This window comes from Myzus persicae, unplaced genomic scaffold, assembly GCF_001856785.1.
Source record: "Myzus persicae strain clone G006 unplaced genomic scaffold, MPER_G0061.0, whole genome shotgun sequence".
NCBI classification, from domain to species: Eukaryota; Metazoa; Arthropoda; class Insecta; order Hemiptera; family Aphididae; genus Myzus; species Myzus persicae.
In genome coordinates, this window is record NW_019104189.1 from 260,688 (window position 1) to 279,678 (window position 18,991).

Genomic DNA, 18,991 nt, shown 5'->3' on the forward strand with positions numbered 1-18,991 from the left:
CAGCCGCGACGGTATCACCACAATATCACCAGTATCACTAATTTTCACCACGATCCACAACCGTGCTTTTCACCCATAGATAATAACGACCGAACCTAACCAAACGATGGTTTATCTGCGGCAGAGAGGGGATGTTCAGCAGATAACGCGACGACAATCGTGTCTGATAACAAACACGAGGTCGGGCGTAGTACAAGACGTATTACAACTACCCGCGAGTCTGTTGTTGTTCGTTGCGTGGTTTCGATATTACTCGAATTTTTCTCTTCGACCAACGCCCACGATACGGTCAAAACTCTAAACAGGACACAGACAACAGAACGTCAATTACCAGCCATACAACCCTGTACCGCCGAGGACGTGAGCACGCGTGTTTGCCGCCGCTGAATGTCATTTGTGGACGTCTGCATGAATGGAAGAAACGTCGTCCAAATTATCGTCCGGCAGCGCCGACGCCGCCGAGTCCGCCGACTGGCGGTTACCGCTATGCTTTACGAAGAAGCGTCACACGGAGGAGATCAAGTCCGTGGACGCCGTAGTAAACTCATGGAGGCTCAAAGAACGGGTAAGAGTGTAATCCGTTCTTTAGAAGAACATATTCTTGAATTTTCATTAATTATGTGTTTTTTTTTTTGTGGATTCAGATGAAGACAGTGAGTGTTGCACTTGTCATGTGCCTAAACGTAGGTGTAGATCCACCGGACGTTTTAAAAGTTCAACCGTGTGCCCGTCTAGAGTGTTGGATAGGTATAGATTTCATTACAACTATAATAATAACAATAATTATGAAATTCCATAAATTAATATAATGTTTTGGTCTTATGAATGTGTTTATTCTAAATTAGATCCGTTGATGATGGTCCCTCAGAAAGCACTGGAAGTAATTGGAATCAATTTGCAAAAACAGTACGAAAGGTGGCAGCCAAGAGCGCGGTACAAACAATCATTAGACCCGACTATAGAGGAAGTAAAAAAATTGTGCGTTTCCTTGAGACGAAATGCAAAAGAAGAAAGAGTACTTTTCCACTATAATGGGCATGGTGTCCCAAAACCTACAGTAAATGGGGAAATTTGGGTGTTTAACAGGGTTAGTTAATTTTAATTTTCAATTATTATTATTTATAAATATTTTTTTTTATGTTTATAATTGATAACAATTTTTTAGACATATACCCAATACATTCCATTGTCCATATATGATCTTCAAGCTTGGATGGGATCACCATCAATTTATGTATATGATTGTTCAAATGCAGGAATGATTATAAAATTATTTAGCCAATTTGCTGAACAGCACGAAAAAGAAGATATGGTATATATTATTTTATTTTGTTATTATAATTTTTTTTTAAACTGGTCATTAGTTTTGAATTAAACTTTGAAATTACGATAATATGATAAATATTAAATACTTATCTAACATCGATTTGTATAGAAAAAAAATAAATTGGCAATTAAATTTGAATGACGTATCTATTGATTTATTGATAGTGTGACAAAGAAAATTGACTAGGTAGATACTTAACTAATAAATTTCCTTTTTTTAAATAGTTATGTATTATTATTTATAATTGTTATAATACATTTAGACTACTATAAAATTACAAATTTAATATGACAACCGCTTAGAATGTATGTAATGTTATATAATTATATAATATTTATTACCGAGATAAAATCCTATTTATGCTGATTCCATTAATTCCTTAATAACTATAACTCTAATTATAGGTACAAATGTTTCATTTAATTAATCTATATACATCAACAATAAATTGATAAAATTCCATATAATGATACGAAAAGTATCTAATGTTTACTATTTATTCACCTTAAGGTAATTTATCTACTTGGCACATTTAAAATGTTCCATAATAGAATTTAAATATTTATGCATTGTAATGTACGACGACATACTTTAGAACTATTGTCATATTTATGATAATATTATTTTATTTTCAACTTTGCTAAATAATAAAATATCTTTTTTCAACTTTAAGCTATACATCATATAACCATATTTCATGAACATGTTTTTTCATTCACTTTATAATATGGTAATGAATACTCAATACACATCTGTGTCTATTTAATATTTGTTACTTTAATTTTCAGCATAATGCTACCCAAAGCCCATTGTTTGAAAGTGCTGAAGGGTCTTACAAAAACTGCATTCAACTGGGTGCATGTCAAGTAGACCAAACACTTCCAATGCATCCAGACTTGCCTGCAGATTTGTTTACTTCCTGCTTGACCACACCAATTAAAATGGCTGCTCGGTGGTAAGTTATATCTATAAAATATTGACTAATGTTATAGGTATTCTTTGTTGATTTTAAAATAGAACATCATTATTCATAAGCCATTTAGTTTATGAAAATCAGTTTATTTTTATAATTAATAATCAATTGTGGTTAATTTAATTATGTAAATATATTTAATGAAGGCAGTTTCAAAATTTTTATCATTTTACATTCAAATTATTATTATATCAATGCGTGACCTGTAGTTTAAAATGGTGGTTTAAATATTTTGACTTATGGTGGCTTAATATTCATTAGGAAATTATTGTGTTACTATTCAAAATTAAAGAAACAATTTTATACATCATCTGAGTTCAAAGTTCAAATATCTAATAATAAAATTATCAGATAAACAAACGTGTTAGAAATTCAATTTATTTCTATAATAATAGATCAATCTATTGAAATGCATTGTAATATTGTATTATAACAATTTGAAATATATTCTCAGTAAGCTTATTTCTATGTATATCTACCATAATAATATGTTATTAGTAAATACTTTTAATGTGTTCTATATTTACCAAAACCTGATTCATTTGTTTATTCCCTAAATTTGGGTTGATATCATTTAAATTCTATGAAAAAAAAACATAAGTAGTACATAGAAATAGTGAATATGTAAACATCAAAGAATACAAATAATAATAATACTGTGAGTACTGCAAAAAAAAAAGTTTATGTTGTGGATTATGATATGGATAATGGACATACTCATATAATTATATTTTTTATCTAAGTTCAATTGAAGTATTAATTATTTTAATGTCTTTAATTTTACAGAGGTCAAATTTTTAACATTTTTTCTGAGTGTCTCGCATATCTTGCATATATTGCATATCGTTGATAAGAAACTGTACAGAACACATATTTACTAGTTATGTTTCCTGTTTCATATGAAAATATATTTGAAATGATAACATTTAATGATTAATTATAGAGACAAGATACTATTTCAATCAACAAATAAAATTACTATTTGTTTTTGTTTTTGATAACACTTTGTTCTTTTATGTAATCTATCTTTGATAATCTTATGTTGGGTCCAGAATGTTATAAAATTCTTAGATAGTTAGATGCTCACTTATTTATACTCTTTAATAAATGTATTCATTTAAACAGATTTTTATATATAGTATAAAAAATTTGTTGATCGTTATAATTTGTAGTAATATTACATATTATTTACAGGAAACTGACCCTAGTAACAAATGAATATGTATATAAAATTAAATGTATTTTGTAAGATTAAATAGTTATTATTTTCCAGGTTTGTAATGCAAAATATGTCAAAACATTGCTCAAAATTATTTCTAGATCTTGTTGACAAGTGAGTTTTGGATTGAAATTCATCATAAATTTAACCTAATATTTTATTTTCATTAGAATTCCTGGTACATTAAATGATCGACGAACAATGTTAGGAGAATTAAACTGGGTATTTACTGCTATTACCGATACAATAGCTTGGAACATATTACCTAGAGGTATGATTAGAATAAATTTATTAACTCAATTTATAATATACACAATATAAAGACTAAAAATGTTTTTATTTTGTTATTGAAGATACTTTTCAAACGTTATTTCGGCAAGATTTGTTAGTTGCTAGTCTTCTAAGAAACTTTTTACTAGCTGAACGTATTATGAGAACATATGACTGTGAACCAGTATCTTCACCTAAATTACCCGCAATGCACAATCATCCCATGTGGCAGGTTTGTAGAAGATAAAAATAAACAGATTTATTTATGATTAATTTGGTACTTGACGTATTTTTGTTTTTATTCATTTTTACAAATTATTTATTTATAAATATTTTGTTTAGTCATGGGATCATATTTTAGACTTGTGCTTGTCCCAATTACAACGTGTTCAAGAGCACGGTGATGGTTTTTTTGTACGCACAACATTTTTTGAGGAACAACTGACTGCATTTGAAATTTGGCTTGACCATACGGCTTGTTTACCAACGCAACAACGTAGTGCACCTGAACAGCTTCCCATTGTACTCCAAGTAATGAAACAATAATAATCCATAATAAATCAATCCAACCAACAATACATTCATTATCTGATGATCTATACAATTGCTAATATTTTACTATGTGGTATTGTGCAGGTTCTATTAAGTCAAGCACATCGACTTCGAGCATTAGACTTGTTGGGTAGATTTTTAGATTTGGGGCCTTGGGCTGTAAATTTAACTTTATCTGTAGGAATATTTCCTTATATATTAAAACTACTGCAGAGTTTTGCTGTTGAACTTCGACCAATGTTAGCTTTTATTTGGGCTAAAATAATGGCTGTTGATCACGTAAGTGTTCAAAATGAATTATCATAAACAAGTACATAAAAAAAAATATTAAGTTCAAAATTATATCTATTTTCAGACTTGTCAAACTGACATTGTCAGAGAAAATGGTTTTAAGTATTTTTTTCAACTAGTTGAAGATATACGTTTGCCTGTGAGTATAAAAATCCCATTAATACTTTTACTATGCTGTTTGTTCCTTTCAAAACTTGATAACTATAATTGAATTGTATTTTTTGTATTCACTTAATACTATGTGTTAAATCTAACTTTTCTTATATGACATTTTTCCTATTATTGTCATGTTGACATTATAAATGTTCATAGTAATTTTTACTTACAATTAGAAATGTGAAATTGTTTATTTAATTGTTAACAAATGTATTTCTTTTCCTATGACTGTCATAAAACAATTTTATGTATATTAAAATCGGCACTTGTTTCTTATCACCTTGCCACTGATCTGTATAATATGTATCACTCCACCAGGTGATCTTACTTCGAAGCCTTTGATCTAAAAATTTGATATCCATGATCAATATTTATCTGTACCTTTATACCTTACTTGTTGGTAAGTCCAGTATGTGATATATCATATATTCATGGAAAAAGGATACATTTTATAATATTTGATATTATATTTTATTAAATTATAAAGTTTATTGTGATGTATGCGTAATTTCAAGTACGATCCAACCTTGCACACATTGATCACTTATTTAAAATTAATTTTGATCACTGTCTTATTCCTTGCAATCATAGTATTCAATGTTTACAACTAAAACATCCTATCATTAAAATAAATAAAATGTGGGACATTTTAGGATCTTTAAAAATGTATTTTTTTATCAATGAACTATGCTAATATTAATATTTAGTTTTAAACAATATACTATTTTTATTTGAAATTATATTACAATACATAACAAATACCGAGAACAGTGTATAGGTAGCAGGATGATATAACAAATAAGTACCTTAAAATGTCATGAATGAATATAAAGTATAATTTTTAAGCCGGGTAACTACACTGTGTTGTGTTATGTTCTGTGTATTCAATAAGTAGGTAGTTAACAAAATATTGGTAATATGTTACTAATAAAAAACATATTTAACACTAAACAACACTGTATAGTAAAAACCCAAATTTATTTAGTTAACAAATTACCTTAGCAGTTTGTCGTTAACCGAATATTTTTGAAGAGTATTTCATTTTCTTTTTACCTATATTTATACCTGGGTATGTTTACTAAAAATTGTTATTTATATTTATGATTCTTAGGAAGAACAAAGGATGTTAGGGACTGTTGTGCTCTCCCGACTAATGCAAAATTACAAGAATGGCCAACAACTTGGGCTTAAGAACAATTTAGTCTGCATATGTCTTGAACAATTAGCCAATGCTAGCGCACCATATAAACAATGGTTGACCTTGTGTCTTGCACAGCTGTGGTCTGATTATGATAAAGCTCGTTGGGTTGGTGTGCGGGATATAGCTCATGAAAAACTTTACATTTTACTAGAAGATAAAATACCAGAAGTAAGTTCATAATATTATTCAATATTTTGTGTCCAATTTAATATTTATATTAAGAGGACTAACAATGCATGCAGGCATTTTATCTATCTTGCTAATACATAATATACCAACATTAACGTTCATCATTCATCAGTTCCAATTTTGTGTAGACTTAAATATTAGAGTGAATTAACCTATTTTTAAACATGAAGATAAGAACATTAACTGTGTTCTGTTGTTGGTTTTTTAAGAATTTTTATTTTTAAGCCAGTTTTAAGTATATTAATATTTAATAATTTGCAGAGACAGCACATGCATGTTTATGATTCTTTCAATATTTAATATCAACAGATCTCAAAGTAATAATTAAATTGTAATTTTTAGGTTCGGGCTGCTGCAGTGTTTGCTCTTGGTACTTATGTGAGCTGTGATAAGGATCGTACTAACTATGCTATAAAAGTTGATTTAAATATTGCTTTGACTTTATTGAATACGGTTGCTAAAGATATGAGTCCTATGGTCAGGGAGGTAATAGTTAAAAGCAATTGCATTTTGTTAATTAGTTATTTATCAATGTAATTCTAACATTATATTGTACATTTAGGAAGTTATAATTGCTCTTCAGTGGACTGTTATCACATTTGAAAGATACTTTTTAGAAATAGCAATGCAGGAACAAACTGAAAAATCATATGGATCTCTTTATAAAAGTATGTTCAGTATAAAATTGGAAATTTATTAAATAAAAATTGGTTATTTTTATTATTATAAATCCTGTTACAGGTCCCAATGGAAGCTCAAAAACAGCTAGTCTGTCAAGAATTGTATCCAAAGAAAAGATCTTGATGCAGCCTACTTGTCCAATTGTCACTGTAGTGTCGCCTCAAATATCTCCTGGACCTAGCATTTCAGATGAAATGCAAGAGGAAACAAAATCTGATTTTTTGAGGCGGACAAATTCTTCTTCGTCAATAGTTACCTTGGGTATGTATATTTTAAACTTTATATTTATAGGACACAACTTTAAAAGTATTTTTGTCACATAGACGCTTATCAAACAACATCAGCCTATAACAATAATCACTCTAAATTATGGAAGGGTTTGACAGCTTTGGAGCATGATATATTTCCAGATGTTTCAGCTACTGCTCAAAAGCTCACTAAATACATTAGACAGAAAGTAAGTTCTCAATGTGTGTATGCAATATTTTCATAATAATTAGTGTTAACAATTAATACTTATTTTGATTAGCTTAAAAACAAGCCAGATAGTCGTGCATCACATTCATTACCTGCATCTCCATCTTCTAGAAGTTATCTCAGGTATTGAATTGATGAATTTCAAAATTTGTTTTATTAATTATTTATTTGCATATAGTTTTTTTTAATGGTCTTTATTTTAGTCAAGGAGATTCTCCTCCATTATCTGTACATGAAATTCGTACTCGACAAAGAGCACCTGTTTCCTCATCAAGATCCAATTCTAGGACGAAAAAAATTGTGCCCAACACTGTATGTAATATTATTAAGTACACAAATAGTTTTAGAAGAATTATTATTAATACATCCATCGTGCGATTAGATTGTAGAAGAAACTGCTGTGCTTTCATCATCATCTTCACCACCAAACATAGAAAGTGATGGTGAAAAGGACACAACAAATATGACTAAAAGCTTATTGAGATCTCAATTTTTCGAATGGGTATCAAAAAATTTTGCTCATCCATTGAGTGGTATGAATGATGGAGGTGACTTTGAAAGTGCAATATACTATGAACGTGACTGGAGGTGACACTGATATTAGATTAAATATTGTTCTTATATCTATTGATATAATTAATAAAAAATTGAATTGAACATTTTAATGGTTACAATTTATTTTATAGGTATACCCGAAATATGATGCTTCGGAAAGAAGCACAAGAAGAACAAAACAAGGTAAATAATTTAAATTATAAGATAGAACATCAAATATTCTCATCAAAATGTAAACAATCGCCAAATTCACTGGTGTTTCATCCTTATGAACCACATGTCATTGTAGCTACAAAAGATTATTTAACGTAAGTATTAAATCATTAATATTGTCTATTTGTATTGAAAAAAAATGTAGTAATAAATAGTAAATACTCTTTTTTGATGTAACTGATTCTAAACATATTGTTTAAATTATAGTGTATGGGATTATCAAAGTAGCTATAAGTTGTGCCAATGGAAGCCAGATGTCAGAAGCCACAATCTTGATTTGTCATATAGATTAACTCCTCATTTATCTGCTGTAGAACTGATTAACAGCCATGATGTTGCTTTAGTGTTGGCTGGATACAATGACGGAAATATTCAAGTTTGGTCACAAATACGTGACGGTCCACCTAAATTAATTTCTGGTTGGCATGCATTACCTATTTGCAAGAGTCCGAGTTTCGAGAGTTCTTCGAGTTAGCAATTTTTTTAATCCTTACAAATATTGATGTACTATTAAGTACTATACACTATGTTAATTAACATAACAATTTTTAGTGGCTATGCAATGGGATCAAAGGTCGTGTCATTTAATTTGTGCAGGCGACTCTAGAGTTATCAAAATTTGGGATATTGAGACTGAAACAAAACTGACCGCTTTATCCACGGGAGTTAATGCTTCTGTGACGACTATGTCTATGCAATCTAAAGGTAATTAAGAGTGTAACTGTCACTTACCAAATAACGATCAATCAACATCTAAACACATGCAATGTATATTTTATAAATTTACAATCACTATATTTAATCTAAATAAATCCATTATATATTATGATTAGGAATAGTGATATTAGGTCATAACTAATAAGTCAAAAGTATACTTATCCATTTTTTAGCAGACTTAAGAATTAAAAATTTACATTCAGGATCTTTGTTTTGCTTTGGTTGACTGAAAAAGTAAAAAGAAAAAACTAATTCATACATTTTTTAATTTGTTTCCCTGGCAGTCATCTAATTACAAGAGAAATGTGTATGACCATGTTTATTATTTAGAAGTGTGTTTAGATAAAACCATGAGTATAGATCTATATCCAAGGATAAAACTCATGCATAACCTATTAGTTATTACTAGGGCCCGGATTTAAATGCACTTAAAAGTATACAGATATGCTCTAAAAAATAGCCAAAAATGCCCTTAAAAAATGCATTTTACCACAAAAATGACCTTAAAAATGCCATATATTTTTTGTATATACAAATTGTAATTTATAAATGAGACATAATAATTATTTTATAAAAAAAAAACTGAAAATTTTAAATATTGACTGATATGATGTCGACATGCATGTTTTGGCCGTTTTAGAGGAAATATTTTTCATTCTAAACATCTACAATCAATAATAGATTAAGATAAGATAAAAACTAAATCGAAAAAAAAATGACAATTTGTATGGAAAAACCCGATAAACCTTCTTAAAAATCAAGAAAATAATTTATCTTTAGATATTTTTTTGAATATTCCAAGTTTTATATCTATTTTGAACATTAAAAACCAACAAAATGACCCAATAATGCTAAAAATGCTCTAAAAATGAAAAAACGTCGAAATATGCAAAAAAATGCAAAATAAAATTTGTAGCTTTCAAACCCTCGTTACATGGAACGAATTATGTACTTAGAAAGCATTGTATATGATCAACCAAAAAAATATGCACTTTGCATTGAAATCCGGGCCCTAGTTATTACCCTTTTTTTGTCCAACAAATCAAATTATTTTTCATTGATAATTAGTATAGTAATAGTTATTCAATAGTGTAAAATAAATATTGAAATATTTTAGATAACTATTTAAAATAACACTATTTTATTGCCACTAATATAGGTTATAATTATTGTGTTTTTCTGTATACAAATGGTGTTTTTACAGAAAATAATATATTTGCTGCTGGTTGTAAAGACGGTTCAATTAAAGTGTTCGATAAAAGACTTCCACCGGACGAAGCAAAAATAGCTTCTTTCATAGGACATCATAGTAAAATACTTACCTTAAGACTACAAGATGCTACAGTAGTATCTGCTAGGTAAGTAAATTTTTTTAACTTAGTCAAAAATATATATTAAATGATTCGTTTATTGATGTAATAGTGCTTATGGAGATATAAAAACATTTGAGTTTGGCCATAATGCACCACAGCATGAATTCCATGTCAACAATATGCAATCTGCAGCCATTCACTCAATGTGCAATATTATAGCATGGTAAGAAGTACATGTGTTTAAAAAAACAACAATATATCTTTTAAATAATTAAATTTTATGTTTAGCAGTAGTATAAATCAGATGTTGTTATTCTACAACACAGAGGGTCAGTTGTTGAACTCGTTGAAATTGACTGACTGGTTCATGAGTACACGTTATTCACCATTAATGACCACCAAGTTTCACCCACAAAAAGTGCTACTTTCTACTGGGGCAATGGATGGAACTATTGCATTATACTCAATTGATCCCAAAAGATGATGAACGTATAAACTTTTTTGTTTTTTTTCCATGTTAATTAATTTTTGTTATTCTTTTTCTAACACTTTAAATATTCATGACACTCTTTTATTGTGCTCAAAAATTGCTATTCGACTGAACATTGGTTTTTTATGTACTTAGTATTTTTCTGTACATAAAAAATTAACTTATTATTATTATTATTATTATTATTATTTTTAAATTAATACTATGAATATTATTGTTGTTACTCTGTTAATTGAATGTCTTGCACATTCTGCCATAAATCGTTTATATGTTCAAACACATAATTTAGTTCTTTATGACGGTGTACCAAAAAAAATTCTTGTAGATGAGCTGGGACAACTGGTTTGTTATATTTTCTTATATCTTTCACAAATCGTTCCTTGTCACCTTCCGTACCCTCTGGACGAAACCTAGTGAACATTTGAGATAGTTGATGATCTGAACAAGTTCCAATGTATTGTTTGAAATCCACTCTGCCAGATCGAATCAATGCAGTATCCAACCTAAAGTACCATTTGACCATTATTTATATTGATCAATGTATTATTACAGACAGTATTATTATTATTATTTACCTATCAACGTAGTTGGTAGTCATAAATAGTATTCGGCCTTCAGACGATACGACGCCATCCAGAGCGTTAAGCAAACCGCTCAACGTCACTTTAGTACTACCCTCTATCACAAATTAATAATGCTGAGTAAAATATTACATACAGACACTAAAAATACTGGTTTACAAGGATGCGCATAATATACCTATGACTGTTTTCCCGTCTCTATTGGCGAACATCGCGTCAATGTCTTCCAGGAGCACAAACGACTTGGACGGCACTTCTCCCATCAATTGAACGAGTTGATCGTCGGACATTTTTGAATCATTCAGGCTTAACACGCACAAGTTGTACTTGATATCGCCAGCCAGTGCCATGATCAAAGATGTCTTGCCACAGCCCGGCGGTCCGTAGAGCAGGTAACCCCTACGGTACGGTATTCCTTGAACGTCGAAACAACATTTTATTTTCTACTACTTATTACTTTTATTACTTATAGTTTCAATTCTGTTTCATAACATTGCTGCAGTGTTTCGAGAACTTTACATATACCTAAATTATATCATATATGCACATTGACCACATAATGATTACTTTTCTAAGTAAAATTCCGGTATTAACTATTGACTATTAATTAGACGATTAAGCACCAGTGTACCACTGCAGCCATATTATATGAGTATATTTTAGTAGTTGAACTAGTGAAATTAGAGATTTACATACCCCTATCTAAGTACCAAGATTTGTCGTCCACAAAATTGTGTATGTCCTTAAGTATATTTTCAATCACGCCCTCGTCCAGTATAACAGAAGACAATGACCTGGGTACGCGGGGCTCGCCGAAGTTGTGCCACGTGTCGTACGATGGCACCAACAGAGTGGTGCCTGACTCCATGATGGACATAGCGTACAATCTAGCTGGAAGAATGTCAACATTTTTACAAAATATCTACACCTTACATAGTACCCTAGTACAAGACGAGTATTTAAATTTTAAGGTAGATATAATATTATTGACGACTACCACAGGTGTTGCAGTTACTCACCCTCGTCCAGAATTTCATTCAGCACTTGTCTGTTTCGACCCCAAGTAGATAAGTTAAGCGTCTCGAACGGTCTAGAACCGTACTCGCTGGACAGTACTGTGCTGCGATCACGTCTTACGCTTATCGTATGACCTTTGTACCTGCAAAGTTATAATATAGTTTTCGTTAAAGATGATTAGTATTAGTTCAATGAAAAGCGTATGGTTATACAGGAGCAGGATAAATTGAAATTGCACGCAAGCGGAAGAATCAACAACAACTGAGGTGAGGTTTTCGGTCATGATTACTCTAACAAGCTTAGCATACCTACCCTGGTTACAATAGGGATTAGGGCCTGAAAAAAAAGTTGCAGAGACCCGGCATGATGCTTGAACAAGTTTAAATCGAAATTATTTTTTCAATCTTTATTCGCTATGCGAAACCACCTCGGAAGTCTCAGAATAATTACCAAATCAGAGCGCTAATCTCACAATCATATAACATATTATAAATTGATAAAATAACTATAAGAATTCATAACCGAATTTGATTAAAATCACTTATGATTATAAGATCCCTCTACTAGTCTACTCTTAAAACAATGAAACATTTCTAGTGTAACTGAAAATATCACATTATTATTTGCATCCCACCGTGTGAATTATCCTAGGATATTTTTATCGGGGTATTACAATATGTTGGTATACTATTTTCAGAACTTAATGTTCAGTGTCTCATTTAAGAGTTAATCAAAATACAAATATTATGCCACTAACTTAACACGACACCGGCACATCTGCCTTACATACCACTGTGAAGTAATACAACTATAGATAATAATACTGATTGGTACGAGGCGTTATGTCATTTCGGTCTTGCAACCGGATTTACTTGAACATGTGTTCGCCAGCGCTCGGCTCGTAGTCGAACTTCGAAGTCGAGTGGGCGGACTCGGTGTTTCGACAAACCGTGGTCACGCTGAAGTGCAGTAGTTGTTGGTTGTGCTTGGAAATCCATTGCAGCAGCCAATTGTAAGACTTGTCTGTGTTGGGAACTTCAAGCTCTGTGACGTAGTTGCGCCAAAAATACCGCTTAATCAGTTGTATCGTCTCGTCGATAACTATCGACGCCAAGCTAAGGCTGACCAGTCCCACCAGCTTGGATACGGCTTCACTGGAAACAGCTGCCACCGTAACGTGCTTCAACATCTTCACCCTATCACTGCGCATTTAACAAAAAGCATACTTGGTTTAATATACTACCTCGATAGCAATTAAAAATATGGTAAGTAGGTATACACTGTATACGGTACATTAAAATACTCTATAATAAGTATTCCCTATAGGCGTATCGAGCTTTTCAAAGTTTTTTTTATAATAGTTAGTGAAATACTTAATGAAAATATATAATAATACAATATTTAAGCATTTATAAAAAATTACAATTTTGTTTATCTAAAGTCGTAAACAATTGTACAATGACCTAAAAAAAAGGGTCTTTGATAAAGAAAACGTTTATTGCTAATTGCTAAACATGTGTCTTGAAAATATTGTAAAGAGCACAACGTGCAGAGCTTAAAAAAGGTTGAAAACCACTGCTCAGTGCTAGAAGATTGATACTATTCATATTAATTGACATCCAAGCAATATTGTATTGTATACAATTAACTAATAGTAATAGTGGTAAGTACTTTAATGTTTATAACAAAAATCAATGTTTTTAAACAAAAATGAAATATGTAACATTATTCACAGAATAACTATTGAACTAAACGTCTAATAGAATATAGGCTATTTATATAAATATATTTTAAATTCTTAATTATATCTTTTAACAGACACTACCTAGGTATCTAATCATTATGGTGGTTACCATGCGGTACGTTCTACAGCGGTACACCATCGTAGAAAGACGTTTTTTCGATCGTTATCAGGGCTCTGTTGAAGAGGAGATAGACTAAACGGTTATTTGCCTCTGGACGTCTCAGATTGGTAAAATATGGGGCACATATAAATTAATAATTATTATAAATTATAATTTGTATGAACAAATGTTGATAATTTAAAGGTATTATCTAAATTATTTATTTTAACTAGGTATAAGTATAATAGTGTACGGCGTATTGGCGTGTACCTAGTTTTGCAGTGATTAGAAATAGTTTTCAATGTACATTTCACCAGCCCCCTCTAAAATGATAATTTTAAAATTTCATTTGATTTTGAAAATTATGCATCACTCGTTGCTTATAATTAAAACAAGTTTTTTTTTAATTTGCACATTTCATCAGCCCACATAAGAAGCAAAAAATAAAAATTAATTTGCTACAAATCCACAGCCCTTATATGCCCATTTGTTTAGTAAATTTATAAATAGATAACAATAACATTGGTGGGTAATACTTACGACATTGCTACTTGCGGAGATCTTCGTGATACAGAAACGATGATGGTCGTCCAACTTCAACTTTACTACCTACTCCAAATCAACAACCCCAAAATATCACCATTGGATTCGACTAGAAAATAAACCTCAAGTAGTGTATAGTACTAAAATCACCGCGTGCCGCGTGATGTTCACTCATTCAGGATAACAATGAAACAAAAAATATGGCAATATTTTATGAAAATCGTCGGTCTGAGAGATGACTAATCGTGCCGGTATGCTGGATGACGCTTCACCCGTCATAGTAATTACCTATGAGCTATTATAAATAGTAATAGTATACTGTTTGCTGTCTGCCTGTCTTCATCCAATAGTTGTTGTTCGAGGTTTCGTGTATTATGTAAATTTGAAGCACGGTAATATTATTACATCTATTACGACAAAAGTACTTATAAACTGGAAATTATTTAAAAACAAAACCGAAAACTTGCAACTATACGATACCAGGGTAACTGAGGAAAGGTAATACATATACCATCCAATCAACGAATAATATTAAACTGTCCGTGAACAATCACAGAAGAACTACACTGGAACTATTCAAAAATAATACAAATGTTATCAATATAGACCGCGGTCGACCAGTCCGATCTGGTTGGCAGTGATAACACTGCGGAAAATACTCCCCCCACATTAAATTCCCACAATATGTATATTGTGCATAAACGTGGTTCATGGTTACGAAGAATTATGAGCACCATGATAACCATTAAACACAATGTAGTTTGTGTTGCCCCTAGTCAGGGGCACGCCTTTTTGATATTTTTTAATTGCGGTAATAACTTTTAGAAACTCAACTCTGAATTACAGTTTCTGGTTTTCAGGCTTTTTTATTTAAAAACAAAAATTTTAACATACAGAGATTGAAAAAAAAGTTAAAATATGGGACTTCTACGAAGTGTGTCAACCAGATATAGTATACGGTATACTGTATACAAAAAGTGAAAAGGTACCATTTTCCACCTTGAGTAACTAATTATAATAGTATATATTATTAATATATATATAGTACCTATAACTACTATAAGCAATATTTATTATAAAATTTATTCTAGTAATAAATCTAAAATATTTTGAAAAAATATCTCATAATGTAAAATGCTTTTAATTTTTTAAATATTATCTGAAAAACGTCTAAAAATATTACTTTGCTGGCCAAATAATGTTTTTTACATATTTAAAAATGCCCTGACAGCGTAATGAAAATCTTTTAAAAAACATTATCGTTTTTTGAAAAAAAAATTTAATTTTGATTAAAATGTTTAAAAATATTAATTTGCTGTACAGAAGTATATAAGATATGTGTCCAAAAATTTTAAAAGTCTTTAATACCACTATGGTGGCCAGTGGTCGATCAGGATTCAAGTAAATATCAAATATAACGCGTTTAGCTTAATAATTTATTTAAATGATGTTTTTTTTATAGTTCTATCAGAAGCAAAATTGTTAGTGGGATTTCACATCCAGCCGCCCCCGTTCGTCCCATGAGGTAGTATAAAATATTATAGTGATGTTTAGTAATAATGTAGAAATGAAGAGGGTTATGTTTTACTATGGTTGGTATTATAAAATTGAAAATATAGGTAGTTACTTTCATGAACTAAGGTACAACGGTCTCTGGTAAATGTCCTTCTTCTAAATTAAAAATACTAATAAACTTATTTGGGTACTCTAATTGTTTAGATTTGTGTATGGCCAACTAAATTGTTATAGAATTCCGTGTACCCATCTCATATTTTTCAAAAAAAAAAAAAAATGCCAACCAGAAATCAATTTAGGTGGTCTTGTGACCAAACTTGAATATTTCCATCATTGTATCCAGCCAATATTAAAGCAAGATCATGACTTTTAATCAGTTCTACAGCAGACAATTAATACTAAAATACGGATTGCGGAGTTAGTCTATATGACAAATCGAGGTTGTGACTTCTGACATCTGGCTTCCATTGACATAACTAATAATGATAATCCCATATACTAAAATTTAAAGAAATGTCTTAGAAATGTCTTAAATTGTTTCTTTTTTGAAACCTATGTACTACAACGAGTTATGAACGATAATGCAATCAGAATTTGTTAGCCGGACAGTCAAGTGATGTGCAAATTCCCGGGAATGTAGTTACGGCGATTTCCCCGATTCCCGAGAATATAATTAGTTTTAAATATTGATCAATGTTTCAGTGTTAAATTTAACTTATTGTAAGTTGTAATTGATCCAAATGACAAATATTTTATATCAAAAAATATTACAGCCTACAGAAGAATAAACTAAGTTATACTCTTAAATTTCACTATAAAAATATATGAGTATTCTAAGTAGGTATTTATATAGTGACTCCTTTTGCCTACCGACCCCATATGTTTTATTTTTCTAATTTTTTCTATAATTGTACAGCTGTGTGACCAAAAACAATAACACGAATATCAATCATGAAATGTATCGACGTTTCGCTAAAAATAAAGCCAAGTTTCCAGCTTCTAGAAAAGTTAAAACGTCACCAAAACCGATTTATAAGTCGAAAGTCGAGTTTGGACCATGGTACGACCAACAGTTACATCAATTCTGCCAGATTGTCGCTGTAAAATATTTTTTCTGGTCGGGAATCATCATCACCATGGTCGAAACTGCAGCGGGATTATTAAATTTATGAAAGTGCCAATATAGAAAAAAAATTCTAAGTTCGTGTCGGCAATCCCAAATCCCAATACTCCTTCATGAGTTTATTATTCAGGAGTTCTCGGTCAAGCGGAATTTCTGACACAAACTTTGTATTTTTTCTTGTCAATATTGGTACTTATAAATTTAATATTTATGTGTTCAAATATTATTGGTTTTAAATACATTTTAAAATGATTTGTACTAAACATCTTTTTTATAACTATATTATTATGGTTTCTGAAATAATATATTATAACCAGTGAAAATCTATAAATCATAAATGGGGGTTTCTTGGGTTGAGGGGAGGGTTACCATGGTAACAAGTGTTACAAAAATCGGATAAGACAAAGAAAATCATAGTCAGCTCAAAAACATTTCTAATAAAAATCGACATAAATACCTATGAATAGGTGAAAAAGAGTCAAAGCATTTTGAACATCCCTTGGTGTATAGAAAATACTAATAAAAACATCAAATATTCGGTGAAAATTGAACGTATCTAAGGTAAAAAATATTCGTTTTTACTTCTCAAATTCGCTTTCCCGTCAGAATTTCTACTTGAAAAAATGTTTACAGACAGAAAAAAAACACTTCACAAAATCAATACACTCATCACTCCTCTCTGAATCTAAAATATTACAGTTAGTACTTTATAAATACAGTTTTTTTTACTTTAAAATAAAATAGAATAAATTCATTAAAAGAGCGGGTATTGAGTAACTTCGTGCTGTTCATTAGGTGTCTAGAAAGTCACTGTAATGATATGTGTTGAATTTGAATTCAATGATATAAAATCATAACATACGAAAAAAGATTCTCAGAGAAGACAGTCTGTCAGCATATAATAATTTTAAGTAGGTATATTTTATTTTATTATTATGATTAAAGTAACTTATTTTACTAAAAGCTAAATTAATTTTCGTAGAAAAAATTGCGTTTGTAAATGTAATTATGTGTATAAAATATAATAATATACCTACTTTAAAATTTTCAAGTATCCAAAGAATGATATTTTTAAATAATAAAAAAATGAAAAGAACCGTTATTCTTGGATAAAATATGTAATTTCGTGCACATTTAAAGTAATTAAAAAAAATTGCATTTATATTTTTTAGATTTTTCGGACAGAATAAACTACTTATATGTAACTTCATACATAAAAAAAAAATTAACTACAAAATAAGTTGTACACTTTCAGTTTGATACAATCGTTAAAATTTGAAGTTTAAATACTTATAAAATAAAATCATGACAATGTATTTTCAACATTTTTCAAACGCTATTGTAACAGTATATTATTAGCCTTATTATGTTAACGTTTAACCATTGGTAAAAACATTTCGAAATTTTTGACTTAACAAATACAATTTTATAGAAATATATAGAAAAAAAACTAAACAAATTGGAAAGTGAAAATGTCCGTAAACACTAAACAGCACAAAAGAAGTCAAAATATTTTGATTAATATATAAACATTCTGTTACAAAAACCAAAATTGATTTTGTCGAAAATCTGAGTAAGAAATCCCCATTTTTCCATATTTATTTTGGTTTTTCTCTGTGCTTTTGAAAACTACTGGGAATTTTAAATGTTGACCTCTTCAATCATTTAGATTCACTATCCTCAATCCTGTCGAACAATATATTGAAGCTGAAATCAATCGAAGCATTATTTCAACTAATTATCG

General features: G+C 30.2%; 2 protein-coding genes across 3 annotated transcripts; one reads left to right on the forward strand and one right to left on the reverse strand.

The window, feature by feature from the left end:
* The first annotated feature begins 147 nt into the window (after window positions 1-147).
* LOC111039773 (regulatory-associated protein of mTOR) lies at window positions 148-10,797 on the forward strand. Of its 2 annotated transcripts, none has more exons than XM_022323400.1 (25): window positions 148-565; window positions 645-747; window positions 846-1,087; window positions 1,166-1,312; window positions 2,116-2,282; window positions 3,574-3,633; window positions 3,690-3,790; window positions 3,873-4,021; window positions 4,132-4,320; window positions 4,426-4,620; window positions 4,697-4,771; window positions 5,900-6,157; window positions 6,521-6,664; window positions 6,741-6,846; window positions 6,920-7,120; window positions 7,183-7,316; window positions 7,389-7,459; window positions 7,540-7,648; window positions 7,719-7,924; window positions 8,023-8,199; window positions 8,312-8,574; window positions 8,657-8,809; window positions 10,026-10,179; window positions 10,244-10,357; window positions 10,426-10,797. In XM_022323400.1, exons 1-25 carry the CDS (start codon window positions 413-415, stop codon window positions 10,616-10,618), a joined length of 3,864 nt encoding a protein of 1,287 aa, XP_022179092.1. In that variant the 5' UTR covers window positions 148-412; the 3' UTR covers window positions 10,619-10,797. The 2 variants fall into 2 exon arrangements, with proteins under 2 accessions (XP_022179092.1, XP_022179091.1); XM_022323399.1 differs by having other exon boundaries at window positions 413-565; window positions 10,423-10,797.
* On the reverse strand, window positions 10,690-15,216 carry LOC111039775 (mitochondrial chaperone BCS1-like). The gene is made up of 8 exons (XM_022323403.1): window positions 14,898-15,216; window positions 14,607-14,718; window positions 13,095-13,424; window positions 12,225-12,364; window positions 11,902-12,096; window positions 11,384-11,620; window positions 11,200-11,302; window positions 10,690-11,127 (listed from the first exon to the last, which is right to left on the reverse strand). The coding sequence occupies exons 2-8, from the start codon at window positions 14,609-14,611 to the stop codon at window positions 10,845-10,847; spliced, it is 1,293 nt and encodes a 430-aa protein (XP_022179095.1). The 5' UTR covers window positions 14,612-14,718; window positions 14,898-15,216; the 3' UTR covers window positions 10,690-10,844.
* Between the last annotated feature and the right edge of the window lie 3,775 nt (window positions 15,217-18,991).

Bases quoted from the DNA above. Each gene is read 5' to 3' on its own strand.
- LOC111039773 (XM_022323399.1), top strand. From the start codon at position 413: ATGGAAGAAACGTCGTCCAAATTATCGTCCGGCAGCGCCGACGCCGCC. The intron at 3,791-3,872 runs GTATGATTAGAA...TTGTTATTGAAG, and splicing joins TTGGAACATATTACCTAGAG to ATACTTTTCAAACGTTATTT. The intron at 4,621-4,696 runs GTAAGTGTTCAA...ATCTATTTTCAG, and splicing joins AAATAATGGCTGTTGATCAC to ACTTGTCAAACTGACATTGT.
- LOC111039775 (XM_022323403.1), bottom strand. The intron at 12,365-13,094 runs GTAAATCCGGTT...ATAACTTTGCAG, and splicing joins GCTGGCGAACACATGTTCAA to GTACAAAGGTCATACGATAA. The intron at 11,621-11,901 runs GTATGTAAATCT...TCGACGTTCAAG, and splicing joins ATCTTGGTACTTAGATAGGG to GAATACCGTACCGTAGGGGT.